Source organism: Mesocricetus auratus, unplaced genomic scaffold, assembly GCF_017639785.1.
Source record: "Mesocricetus auratus isolate SY011 unplaced genomic scaffold, BCM_Maur_2.0 Super-Scaffold_100019, whole genome shotgun sequence".
In the NCBI taxonomy this organism is placed as follows: Eukaryota; Metazoa; Chordata; class Mammalia; order Rodentia; family Cricetidae; genus Mesocricetus; species Mesocricetus auratus.
In genome coordinates, this window is record NW_024429200.1 from 18,927,200 (window position 1) to 18,947,294 (window position 20,095).

General features: G+C 37.7%; 1 protein-coding gene across 2 annotated transcripts in view; it reads right to left on the reverse strand.

The window, feature by feature from the left end:
* Cped1 (cadherin like and PC-esterase domain containing 1) overlaps window positions 1-20,095 on the reverse strand; it is a 258,430-nt gene that overhangs the window by 119,195 nt on the left and 119,140 nt on the right. For both annotated transcript variants that reach the window (XM_013119074.3, XM_040728510.1), the window contains 5 exons: window positions 8,489-8,631; window positions 7,401-7,473; window positions 5,924-6,073; window positions 4,726-4,830; window positions 2,706-2,863 (listed from right to left, as the gene is read on the reverse strand). In XM_013119074.3, the coding sequence (XP_012974528.1) occupies window positions 2,706-2,863; window positions 4,726-4,830; window positions 5,924-6,073; window positions 7,401-7,473; window positions 8,489-8,631 (629 nt within the window). The remainder of the gene's footprint in view (window positions 1-2,705; window positions 2,864-4,725; window positions 4,831-5,923; window positions 6,074-7,400; window positions 7,474-8,488; window positions 8,632-20,095) is intronic.

Sequence of the window (20,095 nt, forward strand, 5' to 3'; positions counted from 1 at the left end):
GCTAATTAGCATTTCTATCACTGCCAATGCTAGAAGTTTTTGATAATTTTACTTCTAAAAGTCTGTTTTATTTTGGCATACACACACACACACACAAACAACAACCACGCACACACACGAAACCCACAAAAACTTGGAGGCAAAATATAGTGATTCCTTCCAAAAAAAACTGAATAACAGGTAAAGCTTGCTTGGCAAGAGCTATAAAGTTTTTGATGGTGCTGAGATGTTTGGTTGTTAGCTTATTTTTATTTTTGTAATGCTCGGGATCCGACCCAGAGCTTTCTGCATAGTGGCAATCACTCTTTTAATGAAGTAAGTCCAGCTGAAGTCCAAATTTTTAAAAGTCTAAGAATGTCCCATGAACAAGAACTTCCAGGAGACTCACTCAAGAGACACAGGCCTGTAGTACACATGAACTGAATTATGGAAGCATGGCTGTCTTAATGGAGAAAGAACTTGCATACAAGAGCATGTCATGCAGGTCTTTCTCGGATATCATTGTGAATAAATTACTTTTAAATTGATGAGTATTTTCTAAGAAAACATTTCCACATAGCGAAGTGCATGTGCAACTTTCCAGGAAAATGAAAATTAACTAATGTTTAAAAGGTTTTCATACTGCTTAGGTTGGGCCGTCTGGATTCTGAGCCTTGGGGCTCACATGTAAACATTACCTATCACTGCTGATGTCCTGGCTTCATCTTCTCTTACCCTGTTGCTTTGCTACAAGTAAATGATCTTTATTTCAAAGGAAAGATGGCATTAGATCCCAAGTGCCGTACACATATATAAAACTTCCTCGTTGCGGCCATTGTGAAGATGGCTGCCTCCCTGTCTGCATGGTACACTAGATAAAAGTGCAGAGCCCTGAGGTGGTCAGCATGACAGTATTTGTATTAGATGAATGTTTTACATACGGATTTGTCTTAGAATCTTAATTTCCTTCATCTGGGAAGTTTGTTTGAGAGGCATGGTCCTCCTTGCAATAAACCATAGATGATGATAAAAAAATACACACTCACGGGTAAAGTGAAAGATAATGTACACTGAGTACTTTAGAAATATTTCTGGGAGAATTATGCTATTTGACTTCTGATAAATATCAAAAATTTACTTCTGTCAGTGTTAAATATAGAAAAGATTTGTGGACATGTATGGCTTCCCTTATAAAGGAAAGGAAAGTGCCTCCCTCACCAGAGATGCTGAAGTGACCTTTGAGTGACATAGAAATGTGAAGCGAAAGGTAAACTGTGTTTTATCACCCATTTACACTATAGCATGACATACACAAAACTTAAGTAATCCTTCTAGACTAGTTGGTAGGCAGCCTAAGCCATGTTTACATATAAAGAAATTAGAGGACTCAGAACTTGGCCAGCTATAACTAATAAACTCTAATGTTCAGAGTTTTTTATCCACCTTTGTGTGATTAAGAATAGTTCCAATCTTTTATTATTATATTCAATGGTGATCACTCTTACAGTTCTTTAAGGCAAGAGAACCCAGTCTTCTGGTTTCAGGCAGTGGACTGCTGAACCTGCTCATACATAAGGAGCTGGAGAAAACTTTGCCAAGGGAACAAATGTTGTAAAGCTTGCAGATCTCTAGGGAACTCACCACACGTTACAAACAACACAAATAAGCTCCTTGGGAAATCTCGTCTGTTCTTTGCCTATCTACACTGATATAGGAGGTAGTCTTGGATTATCCGACTGAACGCAGAGTGTAAAGAATGGCTTTATGTTGTAGTATTTTAAAACAGCTTTCAAGCACGCAAGGAGAAATTCATTTGGATTTACAGAGGGAATAAAGCTAGGCTGATAAAGCTTTTGCAATTAAAGTGAATGTTAATGCTAGAAGAAGTTCTAAGAAGTACTCAGATGTATGGTTATTTGTATTTTTAATTACCAACGAGTTTCTTATAGTCACTATCTCCTTAAGCCTAAGGAAATAGGGGACAAGTGAACAGAGCTGAAGCTATTCCCAATGGTGACTGAAAGAGACACAAATGAGTGTCATGTCCAGTAGTCTTTCATCTCCCTGGGAGGCTTAGGTCTAATTCTGTTTTCCTGGCAGTAGAAAAGTCAAATGCTCTCTTAGTTCTATCCATATTAAAGAACAGACTAAACTTTAAGTGCGTCCTCTTTGCCAGCTACTAGCGGCATTAATATCTCACCTGCCTGTTCCCTCATGGCTACCTCTTGTAAGGGTGGAAGTCAAGATGGCAAAACACTCTCTAAAAGCAAAACAAACAAAGCAGAGTACAGATTATAAAATTAGATGAGTTTTGCTCAGAGTAGAGCCATGCCTCTATAACCCCAAATATATGTGCCTGCTGTATCTATCTCCAAGATGATGAATGGTTCAGAACACAAATCCCACAGAATCTTCCTGATGCTTCAGTAATGCAATGGTGTGGATCACAAGATGAAATGGGATGGAAATGTCTAATTTTAAACATTAGTTTATAATGGAGTCACATCTTAGTTTGAAAACTGTTGGGTGTATTTTTGTTACAGTGTCTGACGACCAGCAGAATCATTATGGTTTCAGTGCTTAAAAGTCATTTCTTTTCCAGACCATGAATTTTGAGGTATACTTCCTTTGTGTTGCTCCCTTTACTGTAGGCAAAGCCTTTTGAAATCAATCTTTTCGACTTAAGAATTTTTGGATTGCACCATTCAAATTTGTGGCTTTCTTACCATTCCAGTGGATGTAGCTGTTCCTTTTTATTCGTGGGCCAAAATTGTTCAAATACATTTAAAAGAGACCAGTATCGGGACAGGAGTGAGCTAGGAGTTGCCATAGCATAAAATTCATGCATCACAGACTGAATTCCCGGAATGATGGATGGGAAGAGCTGAGAAGAAATGTACAAAGAAAACATCAGCAGAAGAACAATCAGTTGAACATTTGAGAAGTTGAAATGTAGTATTATGAGACAGTAATTATATATAATCAGATACTGTTTTGTCCAGCAGTTATTTATTTAAAAACTCAAGGTCATGGGATGGGAGGATAACTCAGTTGCAACGACAGTAAGAGTACCATAGTCTGAAGCCCAGGAAAACCAAGCATGAACTCCTACAGAATCCAGCATGGGAGGCAGAGACTGATAGATCCTCTGTGCTCATTGACTGGCCAGCACAGCCTACTTGGTGAGTCCTGGGCCAACAACAGAGACTGTCTCAGAAACCAAGGCAGATGTCACAAGAGGAATGACAGCTGAAGCTGTCCTCAGACCTCCATTCATATTTGTGCACACTTATTCTTGTACACACACACACACACACACACACACACACACACAAACACAGCCCATTGGTCAGTATAGATTAATTTAATTGTTAGTACTGTTTTTAAGGCAAATGTTGCTTTTTAAGACATTGTGAAAAATCACTGATGAGCATATGTATAAATGGGGTCATTTTTTTCTTTTTGATGAGTATACATGGATCTCTTCCAGCAATCAAAACCTCAAAAGAGCGGAGGAAGAAAGGCAATGGGGAAGAGAAATTGTTTCGTTCTACAAGTGAATTATGCCAGGGTGAGAACTATTAATCTCACAGAAAAGAGGAAATTGGTTATCTTGTTTCTACTCTGAGAGTCAGGAAATTGAGGTTTGCCCTTGTTTCTTTTGTTCTCTTGTCCCAATAGAGACCGTCTGCATTCACTGTGTTTTGAGTGATGAATTCCTGACAGGTGAGCGTCTTTCTAAAACATCAAGCTAAACTGTCATTTAGTAAATGTAAACTAATTAAAATGATAAATGTATTGGTTAAGTTATGTTGGGGTCATAAATTTACTTTCAGGGGGGCTAAATTGCATTAAAAATTGTCAATCGTTCATTGGTTAACTTGGTAAACTGGTTACAACTCATATAAGTAACTTGTGTGTATATAGGTTGAAAAAAATGACAAGGAATATTTGAGCCTTGCATTAGATTAATAAATTATCAATTAATTTACATACAATTTTAAAATAGTCTTATATATGAAAAAATATTAAGTAAAAATATAAACTCGTTATAGTCTATATTAGTAGCAGAAATAAAAGAAAACACATTGGGCATGGACATTCAGATATCATCAATTATGCTTTGGTATTGACCACTAAGTTGATAAACACACCAAAAAGTCCAGGGTGAGAAGAAAATGCCTTTTTGCCAACTGAAACCAGTGAGAGCTGCTAGGAACGTTCACATACACTCTATTTTTTGGACACTTGTAAATTCGCTAACACCAATTATGTTGGGAGTAGAAGGGAAGCTGGGAAGAATAGAGGAAGGGAAAACTGTGGGTGGGATGCAATGTATGAAAAAAGAACAGATTTTTAAAAATATTTAGGCTGTTTTCAAAAGTCTTATATTTATTTTTTCTCAAATTAAAAGGGTAATAAAAAGTAATAAATGCTGGTTGCATTACAGGCCCCAAACTAAAAGACATTTCTTTAGAAAAATATCAACATCTTTCCTAGAGAACAGCCAAACCCTGGCAGCTACCGTGATGTCATATCCTTTACCTCTGCTAAGTCTCATATTATTAGCAAGTGCTTAAAGCAAAACATATACATCTTCTCTAAAGGACAAAAGTTGACAAAAGACTCTATGTTTTAAAGAAATATCTGTGTGTAACTGAAGGAAAAATCAGGCAGCTTACAGCTAATCTATTAATATTATAACCTCAGTCACTAAGTAGAAAAGACATGCTGCTTTTGTTTTACCAGTTGGAAATCTCCCAGACTCCCAAGTTCCTTTACAAAGGTCCTAATTGAGTGAATTTCCTCCAAAGACAGGCACTGATTCAGCTCCTTTCCATAGTTTCTGTCCTAGAAAGGGAAACAAACAGCCTTAAGTAACCCTGGAACATTCAAATCATCTCTTGTCAGTCACCCCCCCCACTTAAAAAAATCAAACTCTATAACAGCCACACACATTAAAGTTATAGAATTCATAGACAAATATACGTTGTCTCAACGACATCCAAACATATTAAAAGAATATTTCGTACTTGACAAGCTTGACCATCTTAACTAACCCAACAGTGCCTTGGCAGTGACGTCACAGAGGTGGATACAGGAGAGCAGGATGTGTGTGGCCATGGTTTGGGAATGCAAGATTTTCCTTGGGCCTTCAGAGCAATAGGGGTGAAAACACCAAAGAGCATCTGTCCATGAACATTCAGTGTGGGATGCTGTCACTGGAGAGTTTCATAGACTGATAGACACACTTCCCACACCACATTTTCCCATATCCTTTGTTCTATAGAGCGTCCCTGAGATCAAGAACAATGCTCTGTGACATGGTGTACATGACAGACACCATCATTACCTTTGTGAAACTTTTACATACTCCTTTTCTAAATTCTTTAAATATGAGTTTCAAAATAGAAAGGCATGTGGGGGGAATAATATGGTAATTGGCACAGATTTTTTAGTGTACAAAAACGCTGTGCTAACCTGCCATAAAAACAAAACAAAACAAAAATATCAGCATCACTCTGAAGCATTACACCCTGTCAGCATCCAGCCAAACATTAACAGACATGAATATTTCAGCAAATTAACATTTTTAACTCAATTCCCCTGAAGTCATCCTGGAGCACTCTGGCATTCTAGACTGCCTTCAGAGAGTTCTAAAAGTCTTTGGAAAGCATTCTAACATATATGAGCACATGTATCATTTAAAATATCTATAAACGCTCCTCAACAATTATGAACGTTTTTACTTCATTTTCATCACAGCCCTTCGCATGCATACTTAGTATAAAAGGATGTTGGTCCTCAGATCAGAAAAATTTAGAAGCACAAGATAATAGATTACAATTATTAATTAATTTCAAATAAAGTGATAAAATTTAAATTACACAATAAAAATAACTAGTGGCTGAAAAGTGCTGTCAGTGTGCGTATATGAGCTTACCTCAAGCGCATAGAGCTTCTGTAATCGCTCAGAAAGTGAAGATGTATTGGAGAAGAGGAAATTGAAAGTATCCTTTAAAAGGATATTTTCTGTATTTTGGTCCTCCAGATTGAAATTCTCATCATCCCGAACTTTCAAATGCTCATGTACCTTTGAAGGAAAAGAAGTAGGGGAGACATTACAGTGAAATGAATTCTAAGGCATGATTTATTTCAGGTTGGATTGTAGACCAGAACTGACATCTAGTGGTCTTCTGGAGGCTAACACTTTTATAAATGAGAGTAATGTTTCTTATGAAGACGCCATTCTTTTAATGTAGAGGAGCATGAACTATTTCAAAGTCACACTAGCTTAGCTTGAAACTCTTTATAGCTTACAAATATTTGTTCATGAAAGATACTACATGATATTTTTCCAAAATGCAACTTTTTAAAGTTTAATTTTAACTATTAGATATGTATCAAAAAGGCAAATGATCATTAAAAAAATTTCATAAAAATTCTAAAATTCATAGATAAATCTTGAACATGCAAAATTTCTGTTATTGTGTTCTCTACATTATAGTTTGGAAAAACTAAACTCTAGTGGAGTTGAACCCTGCTTACCCATAAGATTAACTTGATCCCCTATAGCCCAATGGACAGATTTTCATAAATTAGCTGAACCAATGTTTTTGTCTTCCTACTACTGAAAAGTGTTTTAGAAGAAAAAATATGCTGAGGGAAGTGATATGGAAGAGTTTTTAAATCAAACTAAAAATCACCCATATGTATATGTATATATGTCTATATATATATATATCAGAAAATTTTTCAAAAATTCACATGACTTTGTATGCTTTTAAATTAGAATTGAAAAATAATTTTTTATTTGTATTACTAGAGATGAAACCTAGGGCTTAGTGCATTCCAGGCAAGAATTCTGTCACTGGTCAGTCCCTCTAGTTCCTATAGGCTTTTTAAATGAAAATGTAGACTAATTTAAGAAGAATTGAGCTGGGCGGTGGTGGCGCACGCCTTTAATCCCAGCACTCGGGAGGCAGAGGCAGGCGGATCTCTGTGAGTTCGAGGCCGGGGTGGACCGATAGCCTCCAAAACAATACAGAGAAACCCTGTCTCAAAAATCAAAAAAAAAAAAAAAAGAAGAATTGAAGAGCTAGCTAGCTAACTCTTCATGATGCCATGTGAGTACCCTGGGTCATCTTCTATTTGCTACTATCAGTATGTTTTCCTTTTCCCTATGAACATATACTTGACTTAATACTATATTTGTTCATGAATTTGGGGGAACTATGGAAAACTTCATGTTTGTCCTAGTGTGTCCACATAGTGATAAGAATTCACAGATTTCCCACTTGCTAGGAGCCATGAGCATATGAGCCTATAAGGACTGTAACAGAAGTTGTTATTAATCAGCAGGTAACTGTGAATGAAAATGCATCCCCCCTCAATATACACACCTCGTCCTGCATACTCACCTGGAGCACTACAGGGTACCCCAAATCTCCATAACCAATATCAAAAGTTAAAAGCTGAAAGCACTGTCTACATCTGGAAGGAAAAACACAAAGTAACAGGACAGCATATTCTGTTTGGGACAGCATATTCTGTTTGCTACACTTATTACATTGTTTATAATTGATACAGTTAAATTTCCATGATTTAAAAGGTCAATGGAATGGATAACAGAAGATTACATGAAATAGATTGTTCATTAGAGAAAGTGCAAATATGCCTCCATTCTCCAAGACACACTCCAGTAATGATTGACATTATTCCATGAGAATCTTAATACAGGGAGAAGCATCCAGGTCCTCCATGCTTAACACTGATGCTTACAGAATGTGTAAGAATGAACCACACACTACACACCTCTCCCTTTTTTTGCAAACTAGACACCGTATCCCTAGAAGGAGCTATTGCCAGAGACACTGAGCTGTGAGATTAGAGGTGACTGAATTTTGTTAAAATTCTTTGCTTCTTTGAAATTATTGGGACATTTGAGTACAAAATGTATTACGTACAGGTAAAGTTACACCTAATCAACACTTAGTATATTTGATGGAAAGACTTGAAAGGAGGCTACAAATTCAAAAATTATTTTACGATTCAAGAACAGGCTTGTAGTCCCAGCGCTTAGGAAGTAGAGGCAGAAAGATTAGAAGTTCCAGGCTAGTCTAGTCTATAAAGTTAGATTGCTGAAATGATGATGGTGATGATGATGATGATGATGATGATGATAATGATAAATATTCAAGACCTTGTATTTTACTTCCTGTCACAACATTTTGATACAAACAAATGGCATTCAACAACCTCTGACGTTTTAGAATCTATAAATTTGGCCATACATGTTTAGGTCATATTATGACGTACTGACACACACTTTTCTAACTTCTATTTACTTTCAGAGACTAAATTTTTCACAAATAAATTTTAGAATCCCTCTCCCTCTCCCTCTCCCTCTCCCTCTCCCTCTCCCTCTCCCTCTCCCTCTCCCTCTCCCTCTCCCTCTCCCTCTCCCTCTCCCTCTCCCTCTCCCTCTCCCTCTCCCTCTCCCTCTCACCTATGGAAGGTCTTTGGTCCCAGGGTAGACGTTTCACTGAACACCTCGGCCACCAATAGGAGCTTGCTAATTGCTTCCTTCATGCTATCCAATGCCTGCAGGGGTGAACTTGTCCTCAGGAATGTCTCAAAGAACATCTGCAGCTAGGAAAAAACAAGATAGTGACACAGCAAAATAAATTTCCGTCTTCCTGTTGTTTCCAAGGTGAGTAATATGAGGTTCTGTCTCCCGTCCACTTCAAAAACTAAGCCTAACAAAACTTTAAACAGAAAAAATTTGAGAATCTAAGATTTAAATATTTTTAATTCAAGTCATGAAGAAAAAGAAATGTTTGCATACCTTGTAATTTAACTTTTCTTTTTAGTTTCTCAAAACAAGGTTTCTCTGTGTAACCTACTGTCCTGGAACTCTATGTAGACCAGGCTGGCCTCGAACTCATAGAGATCTACCTGCCTCTGTTTCCTAAGAGTTGGGATTAAAGGCTTGTGACACCACCACCTGGTACTTGCAATTTAACTTAATATGCTTTTTCCATTTCACTTTTCTTTCAGTATTGACTCTGACATGGTGAGGTCTGCAAGCACGGCTCTCTGACTTGATTTGTCATTCTATCAGTAAGGGGACTGGACTTGCCCCTCCTCTCTGAACCATTGTTTCCTTACTTCACAACGGACTAATACCCATTGACAAGAGAGTTGTGCATCCAACATGGGAAAACATTATTTGAAAACCATTACAGAGTATGAAACTCAAATATTTGGTTTTTAATTATCAATTTATGAATGTACCAACAAAAATATCTTTCAAACCTGTTTCTCTTCACCTCATTTTTCTCTGGGAGATCTAGACAACCAGAGAAGAATCTAAAAGAATCACAGGGTTGTGATAACATTTTAATATAGGAGTTCCTGTGATGGAGAATATGGGATGGTATTAAGTAAGAGAGGAAGTTCAAGTCTATGTCTTCCTGTGGACAATACTGTTAGCTTCACAAACAACTATTCTTTACTTACATATTAAAAATTACATGGCAAAACTACCTTTTGAAGATGCTTAGCATTAAATTTCAAGTCAATATTTTTAAGAAAATATTAACCAAATCTTATTGATTCACAGACTTTCTCTAGATAAACATAGGCTTTCACAGACAAAGAACAAAAAATATTTTTTGAAAAAATATGCAGCAGATATTTGATTAATACTTTTGGAAGAGCAGGCTAAGCCTATCAGAACTGCAAAAGATTACACACTGGAAACTTCTGTTGTGATGATAATGAAGGACAAATATTGGCAGAAATCATCTATGGAAAATGGTAACTGTATCTTTAAAATGTGCCAGTGAAATTCCCCCAACATAAACAAATACTGAGCCCATAAACTTTTATAAGCCAAAGCCAGAAACCCAATGAGACTAGACATTAAGACCCTAAGAACGTATCATCAACATCTGGCAATTGAGATATTTTTCCATTTTACTAGGGAAAATGAATGTAGTAATTGTATAATTAAAAGAAAACAAATTAATGCTAACAGTAAAAATGTTAACACCCTTGAGTCAAAATAGAATAACACTGTGTGTTTCTAAATAAAAGCAACATAAATCTTACTCAGTTCACTACACTAATAGGAAGAATTGCTAATGACATTCGTGGATTCTTTCCACATTAATGTCACCTGAATGTCACAGAGCTTAAGGTTAATGGTATAACAATATTGAAAGCTTCTGCCTAGCATATACAGTACACAAGACTGCATGTCAAATTATATCCTCCATAGAGGAAAACAGCAAATTAGTATTTGGGGCTTGGATTTATTCCCTTAATATGCAAATAGCTATTTCTTTAGTTATAACTAGAATAGTAAGCATTAAACACAAAGTCTACTCAATTAATTCATTTTCACTTTCCATGAGATCTCTGCTCTGTGGGAAGCCTACATTCTGTGGCTTGGGGACACAGTTCACAGCACTGTGGTAACACTCCAAAAAGTTTCAGGTTCAACTCTGGTTCTGTGCCACACTGTGAACTTCACAGACTCAATAACAATTCCTACTCTGTAAATTTATTTAGCTTACTCAGTGCAGTGTCAACAAACATCACATGTCAGAAACAAAAGGAGGGTCATGCAAGTGCTTAATGGGTATGTGTATGTACGTCATCAACCTGCCTTAAGACTCCCAAAGAGAGTATAACACATTTATCATTCCCCATATCTGAATCACTCAGACTAAAGGAGAGATTAATTCCTGTTTCTGTTTATATTGTAAAGAACTGTGCTAATTATATTTCCTTGGTCAAATTATCTGAGGTCTGTGCATCCCGCTGTAATCAGATGCATGATGACAGAATGTGCTTGATGACCTCATCAGAATGTATTAAATTAAAAACAATTTGTTGGTAATTAAATCTAAAGATATCAGTACTTGAAAAACATTTCACTTGGGAGATTTTTACATCTCGCCCACAAAACCCGAGAGCGGCAATGTTCTACTCATTTGAAGCATGGAGACGCAATCTAAATCTTCAGTAGATTCCTCGGTCTTTGTGCAATTATTGCTGATCCTGTTTGTTTGTGATGGCTGTTGGTTGCCCTTGTGCATGTTAGGTAAGTTCTTTGTACCAGTGCTAAACACTACTCCCAGCAAACATGTTTCAGTTAAATAAATAAGACAGTATAACTTCCCAAAGAAATCGAGGCTTTGCATAAAAACTCAACACTTTTAATGTTTAGATGTGATGGTGCACACCTTTGATTCCAACACTCAGGAAGCAAAAATAGACAAATCATAGATTTGAGGAGTGTTTGAGCTAAGTAGTCAGTTCACGGCCAATTTAGGTTACAAAGTGAGACACCATCTCCTAAACCATAAAGCAAAAACTAAGCAAGCAAGCAACAACGAAATGCTTAAGCTTTTCATGACATGACACTCTTCACAGGCTACTTATCTTCCTGTCAGTGCAGCAATAAAACCCAAACTTAGTGCTAAGTAAATGGATAGAAAGTGACCTTGTAAGATCATAGTTGTAAAGACAGACAGCTTAAATATCACTGCTTGTTTGTACCTTTAGAGACCCTGTCCCAAAGCTAAAATAGAGAGCAATATGGGAAGACACCAGCATTTACCTCTGGCCTCCACACACCCTCACATGTGCATATATGAACACTTGTATGCTCACTCACATGTGCGCGTGCGCGCACGCACGCATGCACACACACACACACACACACACACAAAGAAAGACATTTGAAAAAAATAACTTGCATGTTTTCCCACTTTCTTTTTAAAAATAATTCACCATGGGGTTGACAGTATGGTTCATAGAGTAGATAGTTCATATGTACAAGGGACTCAATCACCAACACCAGAATAATGAAATAAATAAAATAAAAGTAATTTATTAAATACCAAAGACATGACAAGTACTGTGTTTCACTAGCATCTTGGGATGCAAAGACAGATAAAACTCCATTCTTCTTAAAAGAATGTAAACGATGATAAACAAAAAAAATTCAAGAAATAATCAGTGAGACATGTTGACATTTACAACGTAAATCCACTTAAGCAACTGAGATACAAACAAGTGAACCCAAACTATATATTAAAATGGGAGTATCCAGAGCAGGAGAGTTGGATCTGTCCCTTGGCAGCTGCAGCACTCCAGCGCTCGGCAAAGTGGACCCTGCACCTCACCTGGCCAACACAGTAGAGCTGGTCTTGAAGGTGTAGGTGTGGGTGAACCGGCCTGAGGGCAGGAGAACTGGCCCTGTCCCTTGCTGCATGCTACATTGGATGAACTAGGGCAGTGCAGGAGAGCTCTCCCAGGTGGTGACAACGGGGGATAGCTGGTGAGCTGACCAAGCCAGCAACCACCCAGACCAGAACCAAGGCTACAAGCTGGACACCCTAGAATCCACCCCATCTATGAACTGATGGAGCATGTAAAGGGACCAGTCCTACAGACCCAAAGCTGTAAGATCTCCAGGGCAACAACAGGATTCCAAGAGGAGTCCCAGTGAGCACCCAGCATCAATAGTACAACAGAAACCAGAGACCTCCAACCAGACCAACGACTCTTTGTGATGAAAATTTGCAAGTTGAGATGTATGGACTAATAGATATACTGCATGAGTCACTGTGTCACACTGCAGCTTCCACAACAAGATTTTTTCTTCTCAATATTCTTATTTTATTTTGGGGTAGGGTTACAAGGGAAGAGGGTGGCTATGAGGGGCCGGGGGGTGAATGGCATCAGGATGCATGATTCAATATACACAAAGAATCGATAAAAACTTTAAAAAATAAGAAAGAAAGAAAGAAAGAAGGAAGGAAGGAAGGAAGGAAGGAAGGAAGGAAGGAAGGAAGAGAAACTGGAAGGATGGGGAAGCTGAGAATGAACCAAAATATTTGGAGGAAAGTTTCAACTATGAATTTGATACCTTTAAATACGTCCAAAGGGTACTAATTAGTCAACTCTTTTGCATACATCATAGCTATCTCAGTATTTTATTCTCTCATTAGAGACTGCACAAATGATTCTCAATTGATTGATTGGTTCTCAGTTAACACATGTTAATTAATACATTCTGTGTTAAACCTGCTGATCTTCTTGGCCATTCTTCCCATTAGACTGAGGTTGTCTTAGCTGGGAATGACCACACTTACCTTTGACATGCCTGTACCCGAGGCAGGATCAGGGGTCAGTAAGGTTGATGAGTAAGGAATCCTAGATATGACCTTAGTGAAGCCTCAGAAACTTTCTTTGGAGGAATTGTTCCACTATATCCTCTAGATAATGCAGTTTTAAACAATGAATTAGGCTAGGTCTTTAGTTCATTGGCAGAGCATAAGACCTTAGGCTTAGTCCTGTACCACAGATACACAAGCTACACAATATTTATTTCTTGCTTACATCTTATGAGAGTAAAAGGTAATACATTTTTTCTAGTGACTTTTAATAAAACCTTTGAAAGGAAGCTTCTGACTCTTTGAGAGGATTTTTGAGATAAGGAAATTTAATCCCAGAGCTAGAGAAAATGATGAAAGATTAACCAATATTAGTTTTTTCTTTATGTAATATCCTTGCTAACTTAGAAATTTTGCCAGAATACTAATATATTTTGAACACAGGCTTGTGTTCCATAGCAGTGTACTTTACTAAAGTTCCCCACAACTTCTTTTAGTGTTACTGTGAATGAGGGAGACAGATTCGCCTTCTCTGATTGAAGAGTACTAAAATTTAAATATTAGTATTTGCATTAAATATGTGGAAAGATGGGCAATACTGTCAATTACTGGAAAAATACATATTAAAACTACAATAAGGCAAGCCCTCACACCCATTTAGGGTGATTGTTACCTGGTAATTATCTTAAAAACACACAAAATAACAGATATCAAGAAATATGTGAAGGAATTATGATCCTCAAACTCTGTAGTTGGAATGGAAAGAGATGACTTCTCAAAAGCAAAAAAAAAAAAAACAGATTTATCATTTGGTCCAGTGATTCCTGACAGTCTATCAGAGGACTTGAAAGTCAGGTCACAGAGAGATATCTGCACTCATGCTCATAGTAGCAGTAGTTTCAATGGCCCAAAGGTGGAAACAACCAGTAGATTTTGATCAATGAAGGGATAGGACAGAGATAATAGAGACACAGATATTATCCAGCCTTAACTGGGAAAAAAATTCTGTAACACACTGCAATGCTGATGAACCTTGATGGCATTATATGAGAAATAATTCAGTCACATAAACCACAGACTCTCTGCCTGTGAGGTCTGTTCCTATGCATAGGAACAGAAAGTTGCTTAGCAGAGGAAGAGGGGAAAGGAGAACAGGAATTTGTTACCTAATAAGTAGTATAGAATTTCAGTGGTGCTCAAAGCTCTGGAGACTGGTTTGCAATAGATACATATTGTTAACCCTAGTAAACTGGACATATAAAATGGTTAATGTAGTGTATCTTACGTTACTGTGCAAACTAACACAGTGTAGAAGAAATCAAGCATCTAACGATTTCTAGTCTCTCTCTTGACAACAGTGAGACTTTATCACTCACTAATTTGTATCTGCAAGGTCCAAAAGAATGCCACATGACCTTAATGGTCTAGACTTCAAAACAAAATGGAAACAAAACAAAATAAGCCTTCCCTTGCTCCATTGACTCGTTCTGCAAACACTGCAAACATGGTCGGTCTCTGCCTTGGGTCCTCCTGGTCTCCTTTGAGCAAGCTTACCCTGGACTTTGTTGTTATTTGACCCATGTGGGAAACAGTACACAGAAAGCTTGAGTGTTGGAAAGAATGATCCAGAAGAGAAAACAAATGAGGTAGCACATGGTTTAAGGCATGAGGGTTTCAGGTGTCTGTCAACACTCAGAAGGACAAAACAAAACAAAATAAAAACCTTCTTAAGGGTAGCACTCAACTTACCACTGGTAGAGTTAAGGACACTCAATTAAATATACAGAACTTGGGTTTTTCAAAATGGGAATAAAGATGCATTTGACATACTTTTAATGCAGCTGGAATTTAAGTTTATTGTTCTTGGTGGATATGATTACTCTGGCTTGTAGAGACTCAGCAGGGATCTCTGAATTTAATTCAGCCAGTTTGTTTTGCAGAATCCTGAAAACATATTTAAAGTAATTCAAACATTTCAGAATTTTACAATGATACATATCCTATATAAAAATCTTTTTGTTCTTTAATTCTCAACTAAAATATGCCCATACATTGAAATTTTTTAAATTTCAGTGATCATATGACTCTAAACTATAAAAATAAAACAAAAAGGAAAACAAAAACCCAAATGTATTTCCCAGAGAGTTCTAATGCAATTATTGGTCAAACACAACTCAGGACAAGAGAAGCATATTATAAATCTTAAATAATTTCTGCTCTAAAAAGTAAAATCATATTAGAAATACATCTTTTAGATGAATATATTTATTTTATTGAAACTCATATATCCATATGTCCATATTAAAATACATTTCTTATTATTAAAACTATAAATTCAGCATCAAAATAATAATATTTAGAAAAATGGATGAAATTTGATCACATAAAACACATAGGTACATTGGGAAGACTTTACTTACAGCACCACATCTTAATACTTTGAATTTCCCACAAAGTACATGAAAAGGAACAAGTGATAATTATGGTGATACACACCTGTAGTCTCTGCATTCAGGAGGCAGGGGCTGGAGGATCTCTGCGAGTTCATGACCAGTGTGGTCTACATAGCATGTAATAGCATGTTTCAGGTCAGCTAGAACTGCCCAGTGAGACTGCCTCAAAAAAAAAAAAAAAAAGCAACTCACAAAACAACACAAAATAAAAAAGAATCACAGTGACTTATCATGTGATATGAGATTTTTGTTAAAAACAAGTAATTGAAAGTGATTTCCGCTGGGCGGTGGTGGCGCACGCCTTTAATCCCAGCACTTGGGAGGCAGAGGCAGGCAGATCTCTGTGAGTTCGAGGCCAGGCTGGACCGACAGCCCACAAAACGATAAGAGAAACCCTGTCTCGTAAAAACCAAAAAAGTAATAATAAAAAAAGAAAGTGATTTCCATTGTCATGTTTAATTTTGTTGTAGGGGTGGGAGTAAAGGCTAATATTGATGGTCAACTTAACAAGATCTAGAATCACCAAAGATTCACTCTGCTTGGCATGTCGGTGAGAGTTTTCTACATTATGTTAGTAGCGATGACTGTGGAGACACTATGACCTGCCACCTCCTATTTCTGTCAGCAGACCTCTGATATGATGGACTTCATCCCCTGAAACTGTGAGCTCAAATAAACCCTTTCTTCCTTAAGGTGCTTTTGGTGGGAATTATGATGAAGCAACAATAACAGAACCTAATACAGAGGTTGGGGGTGTGGGTGTGAATATTGTTCACTATAGAATAATCATTATCAAAATATTTGGGCCAGGTAAAGGCTAGATAATGTTTGTCTTAAAGATTGAGAAAGTGCCCATACCAGGAATAAGAACCTGACTGAGAGATACCTTGTTAGCAAGATCAAGCTTTTATTGGGTTGATACATGGTATTTGATGTACTAGGACTCTTTGGAAGTTCTCCATATGACTGTGAAACCCTTGAGGATGAGTCCCTGTATGTTCCCAAGGACAGCTGACACACAGCTTGAAGATAACAGCTTTGGATGTGGCTGGCCTGGAAGAATGTCGATGCTCCATGCCTTAGGTCAGGCCAAGAAGTAAAGAGTAAGTGAGGGTTCTGTACCCTAAGGAAAGTCCTCTTTACAGAGTGAAGAGACAAGAGTTGGGAGAAAATACAATATTTCAGAATAGAATTTAAAAAGAATAAAACGGTTTTGAGAAAGGGAGAGAAGTGACAACTAGAGATCTAGTCCACGATTAATTTTTCTTTAATGTATTATTTGAACATGATTTTACATGGCATTTACTACCATGCACTAGCCTTAGCCACACAGACTATAGGGCAGAGACTATGCACTCTAGAGTCCCCGTTCTGCTTGTATTCCTAGACTAGAAGTGCTCAGAGGAGACCTCTTACTGTCCAGTTTTATAGAAGAGGAAACTTGGGGGTTGAGAATTCAAGTCTTGAGCTTAAAGTCCAAGAGTCAAGTGTCATCAACCAGCATCATGTTACAGCAGTTCCGCTGGGCTGCCCAGCTCGAATGTGACGTCTACCCTCATACTGTGCCCCATATACATTTACTGCTGTGGGCAGACCCTGAAATACACGAGGGTGATCTTCCGCATTTTCCCTTCCACCGGAAATGGATGGCTTCAAACTGTCATTCTTTTCAAGCACGTGCTTTTACAATCACATTTCTAAAATATCAGCTCAACTATTTGAGTAATGCATGCGCCCTAACCACCTTTTGGAAAAAAGAAAACTTCTTAGCAACTTAAATTGCCTGCATCAGGAGTGGGGGTGTGAGGGTGTGGGGGTGGGAATCTCTTGTTAAATCAAATGATTTAAAACTATAAAAATTCTCATTTGTTTTAGTTTGTTGAAAAATGGCTTACTTTGAGATAAACTGTAGAAAATCAAATTAGGTTAGCTTAAATTAGGATACTTTTGGCACATTCTTTGGAATTAAATCAAAAGCATGCTAGGATAAGCTCTATGTTTCCGGTGACATGAATAATTTTATTCATTCATACTTCTCAATAGCCCGAAGCTCTGATACCCATACTAAGCTTAGAAAATCAGAGATTCTGTGTGATTGAAGTAGGTTCACAGTTAAACATCCTGAATTCTCCCACAAGAATGGGCGAGAACTGGAGAGAAGCAGAATCCAGGAATAACACAAAGGGCCGTGAAAAGCATAAAAATTTAACTATTTGCTTTGAATGGCAAAGCCTTGATTGCATTATATTCAGCCTTCTCAGAGAACTGCCAGATTTTCTTTATTATCCCTTCCAGACTCTCTCTGTGGGATATAAAGGAGCAGAGAGATTTAACAGTAAAGAGCAAAAGCCGAAGTTATAAAGGTCTTGTCATTGAACTCTCTATATACAGACCTACTCATTTTCTTTACATAAATGCCATTGCTCAAGCAAGTCACAACCCTTTCCACTGACATTAAAATGTAACCCATCTTCAGTCCTCAGTAAGACCCAGCATCTCATTTGCAAACTTTTCATCCCTTATTATTATACATCGACACTTAATCTACGTAACAGATATTATTTGTGACAAGCACTATTAAAATTGCAAATAGGATACATTAGAAAGATTCCTTTTTCAAAATGAGGAGGATTGTTCAGTCGTAAGTGCTATGATTCCTGTACCTGCTGTGCAAGTATTTAGGTCTAAATCAAGATTACTTGTGCCTATTTGAAACCTGGATATGGGATGCATTTCTATGACCCCAACACTAGGGGGACAGGCTCAGGACATCCTGAAGTTCACTGACCAACCAGATTCAAATGAGAAAACTTGTCTCAAAAAGTAAGGAGGAAAACCAATCCAGGAAGAGCTGTGGCCTCCACACACTTGTGCACACACAGGTACCCACATGCATTTATGCTCATACACACATACAGGTCTATATGCCACACCCCCACACAAGATTACTCTCATATGACCATAAGTGTAAGGAAGTAAGGCAACTATTTGTATATTTGGGATATTTAATGCAGATGATCTAACTTAGATCTCATCATGTCTCACGGTCAAGCAAGGAAGACAGAGAAATATACTCACATATACATGTAATTATAAATGGCTCTGTTGGCTGGAAAGATGGCCGAGTGGTTAAGACACTACTTTTGCAGTGGGCCCAAGTTCAGTTCCCAGCACCCATGGAACGTGGCTCACAACTACTTGTGGCTCTAGATTCAGGGGGATCTGATGCCCCTGTCCTCTGTGGTTGTGCGTGCACACACACACACACACACACACACACACACATTTAAAATAATAAAAGATGAAAGGTTCTAGTGGTACAGCAAAGAGAATGATACAGCAAAACCCTATCTTAAGTGCTGCAGAGGTTAAGTGGTGAATCCTCATTAGCATCATTGCAGTCTTCGGCTATTTTCCTAGACACCTCTTAACGCCAGTTACAACTCTCTCACATGAGCAAACTTCAGTATTTTACACACGCTTTGTAAATGAACATTTGGTTTTTGTTCATGATCTAAAAGTTCACAGTTAAGTATCTGGTCGGGTGCAATGCTATCTAGCTCAAATGATGTTTTCTTAGTGTGTTCTAAGGGCTGAGTACTGACTCTCTGACAACACATGTTGTCTTTTCCGTGGCTCCCGAGTCATCTCTATGTAACTGAACTTACACCACATTTTTCCTTAGCTCATAGAGGAGAGGAGGCCCCAGTAGTTACAGTAAGGACTTTTACCCTCAATACTACAAAGCACATTTTTTAAAATGTGAAAACAAAACAGTAATAGCTAAAAATTTTTAAACCTAAGTGGATATTCCATTGCCAATCTGTGACAGACAGCCAAGGCCTTGTATTTGCACACAGTTGAACTAATTAGAATTGTAAGCCATCTGCCACATAGCACCCTCTCTCTGTATGTACTCAGTTTACTCGGACAACAGCATAAGAACATTGAAAAGAAATCTCAGAGAAGAATTCTTCTAAGTCTCTCAATTTTTTTTGTTCACAAAATTTGAAAGCTGCCACATGCACACTTATTTTACTGAAATGCTTTCAGTCAACTTGCCTTGGGAAAGCATACAGCTTGTGGGAGGAACAAACTTGAATGTGTCCTGCTTGCCTCGGGCGGGCGATGACATGATTTCCGAGGGGACTATAAATGGTTGAGGAGTACCTCGCGTTGCCAAGGGGTAATTAAGATGCTCTAGTCACTGGAGATTGAAGTTCTAATCCTAATTGGCATTTATTAGCAGGCTCCTCTCTATGCAGAACCATTTCCTCATCCTTAGAGTAGAAAGAAGCACACTCCCTCCCAGGTGCATCCAAGTTTCTGACGAACAACTTACGTGAAGGCATTATAAAGTGACAATGGTTTTATATGTTACATCCCTCAAGGCTCAAGCTTTTGGGGATTTGATCCTTAAAACATCTTATCTGGTCTAGAAATCCTGTACTTCATTTTTCCTCTCTGCCT